Source organism: Mesitornis unicolor, unplaced genomic scaffold (assembly GCF_000695765.1).
Source record: "Mesitornis unicolor isolate BGI_N332 unplaced genomic scaffold, ASM69576v1 scaffold38643, whole genome shotgun sequence".
NCBI classification, from domain to species: domain Eukaryota; kingdom Metazoa; phylum Chordata; class Aves; order Mesitornithiformes; family Mesitornithidae; genus Mesitornis; species Mesitornis unicolor.
Window position 1 is genome coordinate 7,424 of NW_010176018.1, and position 11,327 is coordinate 18,750.

General features: G+C 60.2%; 1 protein-coding gene across 1 annotated transcript in view; it reads left to right on the forward strand.

Moving 5' to 3' along the window:
• Window positions 1-10,375, forward strand: part of PHKA1 (phosphorylase kinase, alpha 1 (muscle)) — a gene marked incomplete at its 5' end in the record, with an annotated part of 17,305 nt that extends 6,930 nt beyond the window's left edge. The window contains 19 exons of the mRNA XM_010181634.1: window positions 87-196; window positions 836-980; window positions 1,890-1,968; window positions 2,365-2,444; window positions 4,361-4,537; window positions 4,872-4,966; window positions 5,162-5,301; window positions 5,444-5,600; window positions 5,751-5,830; window positions 5,999-6,077; window positions 6,163-6,292; window positions 6,664-6,765; window positions 7,151-7,266; window positions 7,462-7,500; window positions 8,550-8,594; window positions 8,813-8,983; window positions 9,500-9,553; window positions 9,678-9,878; window positions 10,148-10,375. Of these exons, the coding sequence (XP_010179936.1) occupies window positions 87-196; window positions 836-980; window positions 1,890-1,968; window positions 2,365-2,444; window positions 4,361-4,537; window positions 4,872-4,966; window positions 5,162-5,301; window positions 5,444-5,600; window positions 5,751-5,830; window positions 5,999-6,077; window positions 6,163-6,292; window positions 6,664-6,765; window positions 7,151-7,266; window positions 7,462-7,500; window positions 8,550-8,594; window positions 8,813-8,983; window positions 9,500-9,553; window positions 9,678-9,878; window positions 10,148-10,321 (2,174 nt within the window). The remainder of the gene's footprint in view (window positions 1-86; window positions 197-835; window positions 981-1,889; window positions 1,969-2,364; window positions 2,445-4,360; window positions 4,538-4,871; window positions 4,967-5,161; window positions 5,302-5,443; window positions 5,601-5,750; window positions 5,831-5,998; window positions 6,078-6,162; window positions 6,293-6,663; window positions 6,766-7,150; window positions 7,267-7,461; window positions 7,501-8,549; window positions 8,595-8,812; window positions 8,984-9,499; window positions 9,554-9,677; window positions 9,879-10,147) is intronic.
• Between the last annotated feature and the right edge of the window lie 952 nt (window positions 10,376-11,327).

Sequence of the window (11,327 nt, forward strand, 5' to 3'; positions counted from 1 at the left end):
TACCCGGTGGGCCTGTCTCTGTTTGCTGCTACATTCTCTTTCTTGAGGAGGCTTGCACTGAACCCTCCTCCTCCTGCCCGCCCTAGGCCGCAACAAGCAGATGTGCCTGACGGGACGGCCCTACCGGCACATGGGTGTCCTTGGGACCTCCAAGCTCTACACCATCAGGAAGAACATCTTTACCTTTACCCCGCAGGTAGGTGCCGTTGTATGGGCTCTTTGCTGGCTGTCCTGCGAGCTGGAGCTGGGCAGGAGGTTTCTCCACTGGCCAAGCACTCAAGTTCTTGGGGGTTGCCCGTCACCCTTTGAACAGCCTGGGAGGGCAGAGCAGCCCCAGCTCCGTGGCAGGAAGCAGTAGAGTTGGTGGTCCTGACTGTGTGCATGCTGGGAGGAGATGGGCTCAGCCTTCTGGTCAGTGTTGGGGGAAAATCCCTGCTCACCCTGACAAGGACCACCAGGAGGAGGATATGGCAGGATGGGCGTCCCTCAGTCCCTGTGTCCAGCGCAGGGCCAGGGTGAGCAGGATTGTGAGGCTGGCGCTGTGGGAAGTGTGTGTTTGCCTGGGATAGGCGCAGCACAGGCTGGCTGTGTGAGGCCTGGGTGGTGCTGCTGCTGCGCTGTGGGGTTATCTCCATGTGGATTTTGGTGGCAGGCAGCTGCCCTGGGAGTCCCTTGCTGGACTTACGGGCACCCACCAGACGAGGTGGGATGAGCTGTCAGTGCAAAGGAGCATCTCCGCGGGGTGCACTGTGTGGCTGGCCTGGCTGAGCACCTGGGTGGCACCAAAGGGACCTGGGGGCTGCAGGAGCGCTCATGTCTCCTGCTGTCCTCACAGTTCATAGACCAGCAGCAGTTCTACCTGGCTCTCGACAACAAGATGATTGTGGAGATGCTGAGGACAGACCTCTCGTACCTCTGCAGCCGCTGGAGGATGACTGGGCGGCCGACCATCACCTTCCCCATCTCCCACACCATGCTTGGTACGGATCCTTTGGCCTCAGAAGACATTTGGCTAGAGCAGCCCTGGGAAGCAGCCTTTGCAGGAGGAAAGGGGTGGACAGATATGGGACCATCTCAGTAATGGGGACATGGTGGGGTGGGAACAACCCATGGCCTCCTTTAATGGGCTCACAGCTCAAAGGAGCCACACGGAGCTGGCAGCCAGCAGGGCTGCTGCCAAGCACTCCTGGGTGCAGTGCAAGGCATGCTCCCTGGCACAGAGGTACCCAGCCCCTGGGCAGCTTTGGCTGTTGGGAGGCCTTTTAGGACAAGACCCACAAAATAATGCCCCTGGGAAACTGTTCTTGGGGCTCTTCTTGGGTGTCTTGACTCTTCACTAGGGCTGACCGCCTGCTAAAGGCTTTCCTAGGCATCAGGGAGGGGAAAGCAGCACACTAGAAGGAGCAGAGCTGCACAGAGCAGAGCTGTGGAGCAGCTCACATCTTTCCCCGTGAGCCTGGTGCAGGGAAGGGTCTCTGTTCTGCTCCAGGCCTTTTTGGCACTCGTTGTGTACTTGAAATCCCTGCAGTGTCTCGAGTGTGCCCTTTGCTGTGGTTTCTTCAGCCCCTGGCAGCAGCACCTGCTCCACTGCCTCGTGTGAAAGCCCAGGACAGAGCAGGGGGCTTTTTGGGTGCTGCCGTCTGGTACTGTTGACTTCAGCCTACAGTGAAATCCTAGAGCCCGGAGCATGTCTTGGCCTGGCTTTGCTGGAATCCAGCCTGGGCAGGCCTGAATTTCTCCTTTTGGGTGATGCTGTTGGTGCCACAGCCTGGCTGTGCACCCCAAAGCAAGGGTCTGGCCGATGCCATGGCACTTTGCGTGTCTGAATGCCCCCATGGGAGCCTGTTTGAGCGAGAGGGCCCGACTGCCTGTGTCTCTGTCCCCAACAGACGAAACCGGCAGCAGTGTGCACCCCACGGTGCTGGCGACGCTGCGGAAGCTGCAGGACGGGTATTTCGGTGGTGCAAGGTGAGCGCAGCTTCTGCGGTGCAGGAGGGGAGAGGGATGACAGCTTCAGAGTCTGGTTACGGGGGTCCCTGCTGGGGCTGGGCATCAGCTGTCAGGGAACACATGGGAGTGCGCTGGGCTGTCAGTACACCCTGGGACTGCAGTCCCAATAGAGGACATATCTCTTCATGTCATTAAACCCATGGCTGCAGGATCCCTCTGACAGCTTTTGGGCAGCCCTTCCTTGCCCGCCTGTGGCTGGAGGAGTTGCAGGCAGCTAAAGCAGGCGCTGGGGCATGTGTGCGCCCCTGGGCGAGTGCGTCCCTCCCTGCCGAAGGGCCTGCCCTGGGTCTGGGAGACAGAGCCAAGGGTGTATTGCCTCCCCCTTCCTCTCTGTGACCCCCTCCTCTCGCCCAGGATCGAGACGGGTAAGTTGTCGGAGTTGCTGACAACGTCGTGCCGAACGCACCTCAGCTTTATGGACCCTGGGCCAGAGGGTAAGGTCTTTGCCAAGCGTTACGAGCTCAGCATGGACAGCTTTGAGGAGCTAGACGCCAAGGAGTGGCTGCATGGCTTACAGATAGCAGAGGATGGTAAGGGGGAGCAGGCCAGGCTGTGGCGTGGCAAATGCCAGACTTACCCGTAAACTCGTAACACCCAACCTCCCTGCCAGCGCCCGCCACCGCGCTCTTCGTACACGGGTTTTCACCACATCTCTGTTCCCATCTGACCCTCATCAGTTAACCTTGTCTGGGGACGTTCATGGTGACACCAGCAGGTGGGAGTGGGTGATTTGGTGCCGCTGTTGTCTCCCCTGCCCGAGGGGTTTCACAGCCAGCCGGGCTGAGCCTGGTGCACATGGAGAGCATGGAGGGATGGGATGAGCCATTCTGACCTTTGGAGGCCATCTGTGGGGAAGAGACGAAAGCTTGGCAACCTGCCTCTGCTCGGGAGGTCCGGCTGAGGGTCGCTGGTGCACCAGTGATGGTGGTGCAGTGCCTGAGACCGGGGAAGAGCTGCCCTGTTCCCAGGCAATCTCCCAGGGCTGTTTTCTTGGAGCTTTTGGCCCTCTCCAGGTAGAGCTGCTCCAAGCGGGTGCCAAATTGAGGCCTTGCTGCTGTGGACAGGGTCCCCAGGAGGGCCTTGGCCCATCCCAGTGTGATGGACCCACCTTGTCCTGACACCATGGCAAGGTGTGAGCTTTGCTGCTCCCTTGCAGGCAGGCCTGGGTATGTCCTCCCTCTGCACGACCGAGTGTTGGTCATTTCCCAGCCTTCCCATCAGTCTGGTCTGCCCCTGCTGCTCCCATAGCCGATGTTTGCACCGCTGTGACTCTGAGCACTTCTCTTGCCCTCCTCTTGCTTTGCCTGCGCTCTCCTTGCAGGCTGCCCCAGACTCCTCCAAGGTGTCTGCTTCCCCCAGCCCCAGCGGGAGACAGGGCCTGCCCAGCCTCCACAGCAGCTGGGAGATGCCCAATTTCAAGCTTTTCCTGTGGTCAGATGCTGCAGGATGGCATTATCACCTGATGTCTGGGGGAATCCTCCAGCTGAGCCCTCAGGTTCCCCACTGGGCAATGAAAGGGGTGCTGTGCTGTCGGCCTCGGGTGCTGGTGTGGGCACCGTGGAGTCAGTGGCAGAGCAGCGAGACTGGGCCCTGTCGTGCTGCCTGGAGGCACATCCACAGCTCTGCTCTGCGTTGCGTTGCCATGGCATTGGGCAATGCTGTCACCTCCCAGCCCAGCTGAGACGTGGTGGCCCCCGAGTACCTCTGTGCTGCAGTTGGTGAGGGGAGGCTCTGGTGCTCCCGATGTGTTGTTGGGAGCAATGGGAGCCCCTGGAGGCTGGGCAAAGAGCAAGGCAGGAGCTATAACTGCTCCTTTAACTCCTAGTTAGAAATAACTCATAACTTCTAGTTAGAAATAACTGTTGTAAAACCCACCCTGTCTTGTTCCCATGCTGAAGTACTGCTTGAATGAGGCCCTTGCTGTCCTGGGGTGCTCCTAAGTGGTCTCTGCTTGGACAGGCTGTGCCTCTCCCTCTTCCCCAGAGGAGGATGCAAGGGTTTCACTGTGGGATTTGGGCAGACCCCGCTGTCCTTGCGCAGGCCTGGGTCAGACGCAGCCCCACCACCTTCTCTGTCCAAGTGGGACTCGGAGGGAGCTCCAGTTTGGCCCCAGTTGGCACCAGTGTCCCAGGAGCAGTGCAGGAACAGGGCTGCTGTGGCCACCGTACTTTGTGAGGGCGGCTGCTGGCTCTGTCCGTCTGGGCATCCGGCTGCCGGCACCAGGCCCACGTTGTCGCTTTGTGCAGCCAGCAAAGCTTAGCCCTTGCCGGGGCACAGCTGGGAGCTCTCTGGGGTCTGGGGGTGCCCAGCACAAAGCCGCTGACCCCCGCCTCCTCTGCCGCCCTTCCAGCGGATACCTACGACGAGGTTGCTCAGTACCTGGACCACCTGCTGCAGCGCACGGTTCCGCAGTCCAACCTCCCTCCCACGGCCCAGCGGGGAGGGCTGAGCCGTTTCCGGGCTGCTGTGCACACCACACGCGACCTCATGTCGCTGGCGTCCAAGGCCAAGGAGCTCCATGTCCAGAGTGAGTAACTCCAGTGCCTTCCGCAGCTTTGCCCAGGCCCAGGAGGGAACTGAGGTGCTGTGGCAGCTTTTCTGGCGGTGCGGGGTCCAGGGCAGTGTGCTGTGGACTGCAGAGCAGCCCATTCTTTGCCTGGGCAAAGGCATGCGATGTCCTTTGTGTTAGTCCTGGCCATGGAGTGTTTTGGAGTTGGTGCCTGGCACAGCAGCTCCCCGTGGTGTTCCTCTCACCGGGGACAGGGGCTGCTGGGGAGCAGTGTCAGATGTGAGATGGTTTGGGGCATGGCAGCGGTGGCTGGGGTTGAGGAGCGGCTGCGCCAACCTTGGCTTTCTTTTAGATGTCGGGATGTACGTCCCCAGCAAGATCTTCCAGGCGTCCCAGCAGTCAGTCAAGCTGCTGAGTGCACCCCACCAGCACGATGTGGATGGCAAGGTGAGCCCTGGACTGGCCATGCCGCGCCGTCCTTTCAGCTGGAGCCAGAGAGCCCTTGTGGGGCTGTGCGGAGAAGGCTCAGTGTTTGGTGAGGGGGGACATCCATGGGTGAGCGGCCTTGGCTCTGTAACCAGGCTGCACTTGGTGCGGAGTGCTAGCAGTGCTAAGCAGGACCCTGTATCTCCCTTCCCCCAGAGCCAGGCACTCCATGCAGAGATGGACCTGCCCCGTGATGCGGATGGCAACGTGGACTGCAAGGCACTGGTGGACCAGCTGCGTGTCTGCCCCACGCTGCAGGAGCAAGCAGACATCCTCTACATGCTCCATGTCCTCAAGTACGATGAGCTCCAGCGCTGGCTCACTGAGCAGAGGGAGCCAGGGCAGCCACACGCGCGTCCCAGCCCACAGAGCCCGGGCGTCCTGGCAGCTGCTGCAGGACAAAGCGCTGGCTCTGACCCCGCATCTCCCCCGCTGCAGGGGGCCCAAGTGGCACACGGGCCTTGACAGCGAGCCTGGCCCCACCGTCAAGGAGCTTCTCACCGAGCTCTATGTGAGGGTGGGGGACACGCGCCAGTGGGCCCTGATCCGCTACATCTCTGGCATCCTCAAGAAGAAGGTGGAAGCTCTGGACGAGGTAACAACCTCTAGCGGGCTGAGGTCTGTTGGGGAGGAGGCAGTAGAGTGGGCAGGCGAACCGTGGCTGCGTCGGCTCTGTCTGCCTCGTGCTGAGGCCCCAAGCCCTGAGCTGTTGGTGACGCCTGGGATTGGCCCTTTCTCTCCCCAGGCCTGCACTGACCTCCTGTCTCACCAGAAGCACTTGACAGTGGGGCTGCCCCCGGAGCCACGTGAGAAGACGATCTCTGCGTGAGTGCAGCACCTCTCCGTCCCCACGCGTGGCTGGGCTGGATGTGAGCCGCTGCTCTGGGTGGCTGTCCCCAGCCTCTACCCTTCCTCCCTGGGCTGTGCAGACCAGGAGGGTGCGGGGCTCGCTCTGCAGCCTCTCACCCGCTCTGCTGCTCGTTCCCTCCACAGCCCCATCCCCTATGAGGAGCTTGTTCGCCTCATTGATGAAGCCAGTGAGAAGAACCTCAGTGTGGCCATCCTTACCCAGGTGAGGGGCCAGGGCAGTGAGGACACCGCAGTGGGGTGTGTGCCCTGGCAAGCAGCAGTGAGGTGATCTGCCCTTTTCTCTCCAGGAGATCATGGTGTACTTGGCCATGTACATGCGCACGCAGCCTGCACTTTTTGCCGAGATGTTCCGCATCCGCATCGGGCTCATCATCCAGGTGATGGCCACGGAGCTGGCACACTCCTTGCGCTGCTCGGGTACGTGCTGTGGGGACAGCGCCCTGGCTGGGGTGGGTGCTGCACTGGTGTCTGGGGCCCTGTCAGGAAGAGAGGCTGTTAAAAACGGGCATCTCAGTGCCAGGACCAGACCCTGCGTGAATATGCCAGGGTCTGCAGCTGGAACTGCTCTTGGGTGGCACGTGTGGGCAATTTCTCTGTGATCACTATTCAGACGTGTTGGGCTGGTGTGGGGAAGTGTCCTCCTTGTAGGCACCACCTGGAGTCTAGAGTACATCCTTGGAGGATGAGCTCCTGTACCAGTGCTTCCCCTGCCAACAGAACGGGGTGCAGGACAGAAGTGTCCCAGGAGGGCTGTGAAGTGGGGTGCACCCTAACTCTGTTTTCTCCAGCTGAAGAAGCCACCGAGAACCTGATGAATCTCAGCCCGTCAAACATGAAGAGCCTCCTCTACCACATCCTCTCCGGCAAGGAGTTTGGGGTGGAAAAGAGTGGTGAGTCCCAGCAGGGTTGGGCCCTGGTGTGGAGCGTGGCTGGCTCCAGGTGTCCCCTCTGGAGGATGTCCCTGTCCTCCCAGACGCTCAGCACAGCTGCCTCTGCACCACAGTGGTCCAGTGAGAAGCTGTGCTCTTCAGCAGGGCGGTGCTGAGCCAGTTTCTGGGGATCAGACCCAAGTCCTGTGGCTGCTGGGGCTCTGCTTAGTTTGGCACTTGGCTCAATGAGGCCCAAATTGAATCGGTTCTGTGCTGTGCTCGTGGGTCTGTGGTATGGATTGGGATAGAGGGCCTGGTTGTGCAGAGATACCAGTGCCCAAGCAGTGACGAGGGACATCTGTGCCCACAGCCATGGTACCCACTCTAGACCTCTCTTCCCTTCTAGTGCGATCAGTTGACTCGTCAGTCACCCCTGCTATCTCCATCTGTGATGTGGGGGCTGCTGGGGCCACCAAGACTGAGCGTGCCGGCATCGTCAGGCTGAAAAGTGAGATCAAACAGGTGAGGGCAGGTGGTGTGGGCTGCCATTAGGGTAAATCTGTTAGGGGGGATGCTCTGGCAGTGCAGTATGGGGTGAGCACAAAGGTGCTTGAGAAGGTGCAGGGGTGGGGAGGACCACGCTGTGTCCCAGGCATGGCTGGTGTCCTGCGGGGCCTCTTCCAGTGGCAGAAACTTCATTTCCTTCTTCTCTTGCAGCAACTGGATAAACGTAGGCAGTCTCTGACTGGGAGTAAGGTGAAGCCACCCTGGTCCTCCTGCAGCCTCAGCTTTGATCCCTCACGCCACGCACTAGGGCAGCTTCCGAGCATGCATGAGTTAATGAGCTTTCCTAAACCACTGAGCGCTGCTGCAGCAGCGAGCTGGCTGCCCCTCTCGGCAGGCTCAGGGCTGCTCTGTGCAGAGCAGGAATAGGAGCCTGGCTTCCTGGAGGAGGTCAGCATGGCTCTGTGTGCTGTGGGGCTTGGGGCTGGTGCTCCCCCACAGCCTTTGGGGATCTTCCCTTTGAGCTGGACCAGCCATGCTCATCTGGCAGGGAGGAAGACTTCTCTAAGCTGTGGCTGGATTGGCATTACAACCAGCTGGGAGCTGTGCTCCGTAGCTGCTGTGGCCAAATAGCTTCCTGTACACCCACAAAACCTTACTGAGCAGGATGGCACGATGTTTCCAGTGTCATGACCAGCAGTGGCCCTGCCGGGCTGTTCACTGGTGATTGCTGGATCCTGCCTGTAGCCTCCCCAGCAATTTATTCTCTGGAAGAAGAGGCTTCTGCCAGCTACAAATGACAAGGATCTCCCTGCAGCCCTGAGCTCTGGGAGGGGTCCCATCCTCAAAGCGACCTGGCCTGCGGGGACCAGGCTGATGCAGCAGGTTCATGGCCAACCTGCTGTAGTGTGAAACCTGGCATCGCGGAGGGACCACATAGATGACAAGGAGGGGTCGTCCACGGGCAGTGACCTTGCTGCTGGCCCTCCAGTCTGCTTGAGACTAAATCCCTGCCCGTGCCAGCAGCCAACAGCAGTGGCAGCCCTGCTCCTGTGTGCCGGCCGGCATGAGCCCACTGCTACCGCAGTGCCAGCGTGTGGGGGCCCCGCAGCTGCCCCATGCCCTGGTGCAGCCCCCCCATGCCCTGGTGCAGCCCTTCCCCTCTGATGCTAAAGTGAGACTTTCCACAGCTCGCATTTCAAAGTGGCCTGAGCTTGGTCCGTGCTGCTGCTTCCCTGCTTGCCATGATGGCTGCTCTGCTCTGGCACAGCCTGATCTTTGTCTCTGCCTTTCTCTTTCAGCCCCTTGGTTTGCAGGCTGGGGATGCTGACCTGAAGACCTCTCTGGTAACCTGCGTTTGTTGGCTGCATGCATGGGGTCTGTCCTGTTTGTGGCTGCAGAGAGGGGCTGTGCTCCAGGGGGTGCTGCAGGGTGGGCTTTGCTGGGGGCAGGGAGCAGCAGCTCTGCCTGGGCCCCGGGCGAGCGCAAGCTTGGGCAGCAGCGGGCTGCGCTATTGTGGTGTATTTAACTTTGAGCAGTCTCTGTGGTCCTTTTGTCTGCCCAGGCTGCTGGGCACTCAGAGCTGCTGGGCAAGGGCTCCTTTTCAAGCATGCTGGAAGACCAGGGCGGTAAGGACAGCCGCCAGGGCCAGTGGCAGCGCAGACGGCGGCTGGATGGGGCCCTCAACCGCGTCCCTGTGGGCTTCTACCAGAAGGTCTGGAAGGTCCTGCAGAAGGTGAGCTGGACACATGTGAGCCTGTGGTCCCAGGCACCAGCCTCACCGGGGGTCTGAGGCACCCAGGGCCAGTCCCCAGTGTTGTGTGTGTACATACGTGCTTTATGGAGAATCCTGCAGCTGGCCCTGGAAGGCTGAGGAGGAGCTGGAGCTGCCTTGTAGGCATGGAAGGGTGCTGACCCTTGCAGAGCGGGGCTACGTCTGCTCAGGTGCTCCATGCATTGGGCAGGCAGGGGCAGGGCTGGTGCTGCAGCTGAAGCAGCTCTGGACACAGCTTGTCCTTGGTGTGGTTCACCAGGGAGCAGAGCCCCGTGTTGTGTGCGGGATGGCTCTGGCCAATGCCAAACTGACGGGAAAGGAGTGAAGTTGTGCGAAGAGTCGGGAGGTGGAGGTGGAGCTGGGCCGTGTGGGCAGCGCACATGGATGCTCAAGTGGGAGCAAGTTGATGCGTTGGACCTACGTGTCTTAGCACAGTGCTGCTCCAGGCCGTGACCACAGTCTCTCCTTGCTCTGCAGTGCCATGGCCTCTCCGTGGAAGGCTTTGTTCTCCCCTCTTCAACAACCAGAGAGGTAGGAGGTTTATGTGTAGGGGAACAGGGCAGGTGGGTTGGTGTTGGGTAGTGGGTTGCCCTGGGTGAGTGCCCAGGACTTGCGCTGGCGATACAGTGTTCGAGGTGCATTTCTTTCCTCACAGATGACCCCAGGGGAAATTAAATTTGCCGTGCATGTGGAATCGGTCCTTAACCGCGTGCCCCAGCCGGAGTACAGGCAGCTGCTGGTGGAGGCTATCTTGGTGCTCACTATGCTGGTGGATGTGGAGGTGGACACCATCGGTGGCATCATAGCTGTGGAAAAGATCTTGCAGACAGCCAACGACCTCTTCTATGAGGAGCAGGTAGGGGCCAGGCCTCACACAGGGACCATGACCTGCACCCAGGGCTGCTCGCTGTGTTCCCTACAGCTATGCAGGGTTCACCCCTCAGGAGGGTCCTGCCTGTTGTCCCCGCTGTGTTTCTGGGGCACAGCAAAGGTGCAGTGCCCTCCTGCTGCTCACCATTGATGTGTCACACTGCGGGTGCAACGGAGGATGCTTAGGGTAGAAACTGGTGAAGGGGCAGCCCTTTTTCTTGACGCTGCCTTTCTCCTTCCCTGTCCAAACTCCAGAAAGCTCTGGGTGCTGATGACCACATGCTGGAGAGGGATCCTGCGACGGGCATCTGCAGCCTGCTGTACGACAGCGCGCCCAGCGGTCGGTTTGGCACCCTGACCTACCTGTCCAAGTCGGTGGCCATGTACGCACACGACTTCCTGCCCGCCGACGGCTGCTCCATGCAGTAGCTCTCGCAGCTCTCCCCGGGTTGCAGACTCACAGAGGGTGTTTCATACAGCTTTTACAGACAGGCATTAGGCTAGTTAGCAGGCAGCCTGCATGGCCACTTCTCCTCCCAGTCCTGCCTCTTGCAGGGTGAGCAGCTCTCCCAAGGAGCTGTGTGAGGTGGTACGTGTGCTAGGCTCACCCGCACTGCGTGCAGTCTGCGGAGCAAGGGCTGCCCAGGAAAGGCTGTGCTTAGAAGCCTGCTTGTGTTAGAAGTGTCTGCCTGCGTGACTTCTCCTGGACCATTGCCCTCAGGGGGGGCCTGTGTTTGAGGGAGATGGCAAGGCCCCCCTTGCCACATGTGTGTGCTCCCTGGCCCACTCACGTTTCTTCCTGCCTTCAGAAGATCTGAGGTTTTTAACCTGTTCTGTGCTGCTTTTTAACCCAAATCTGCAGGGTTTGTACTAGTGTAGGCTGGAGCTCTTGCTCTTCCTGCTGCTGATAGAAAAGCTTTGTTGAGGAGTAGGGGGATGCTGCCAGAGCCTCTCCCAGCACACCCAAAATCAACACAGTCCAAGCCAGCCACAGCTGTGCTGCTTGGAAATAGGCAGCACATCGTGCACCCCTGGAGGTCCTGTGTGGAGCTGGGGAGGCTGTGGGAGCCAAGAGCATCCCCAGGTGATAACAGATCTCTGTTGCCATCACACTGTGCGGACAGTGCTGCTGCCTGCCTGGGGGATGCTGGTGGCAGCCCCTCTATGCCATCTGCCCTGTCCCTGGCAGTGCTGCTGGTGCCTAAGCTGCAGCTCCCTAAGTTCACATGTGCCCTGTTCAGCAGCTCTGAGCTGTCTGCTCAGCCTCAGCTGTGCCATCACTGATCAATGCTCGGCTCTGGCCTCTGCCCCAGCTCCCCCAGCCACGCACAGGAGAGGCACTGGTGACTTCAGAGTGGGCCCCAGCGCCGATGCATCCTCCAGGTAAAACCCCTCCTGGATCGTGCGGTTGGACTGATGGGGTCACAGAATCACA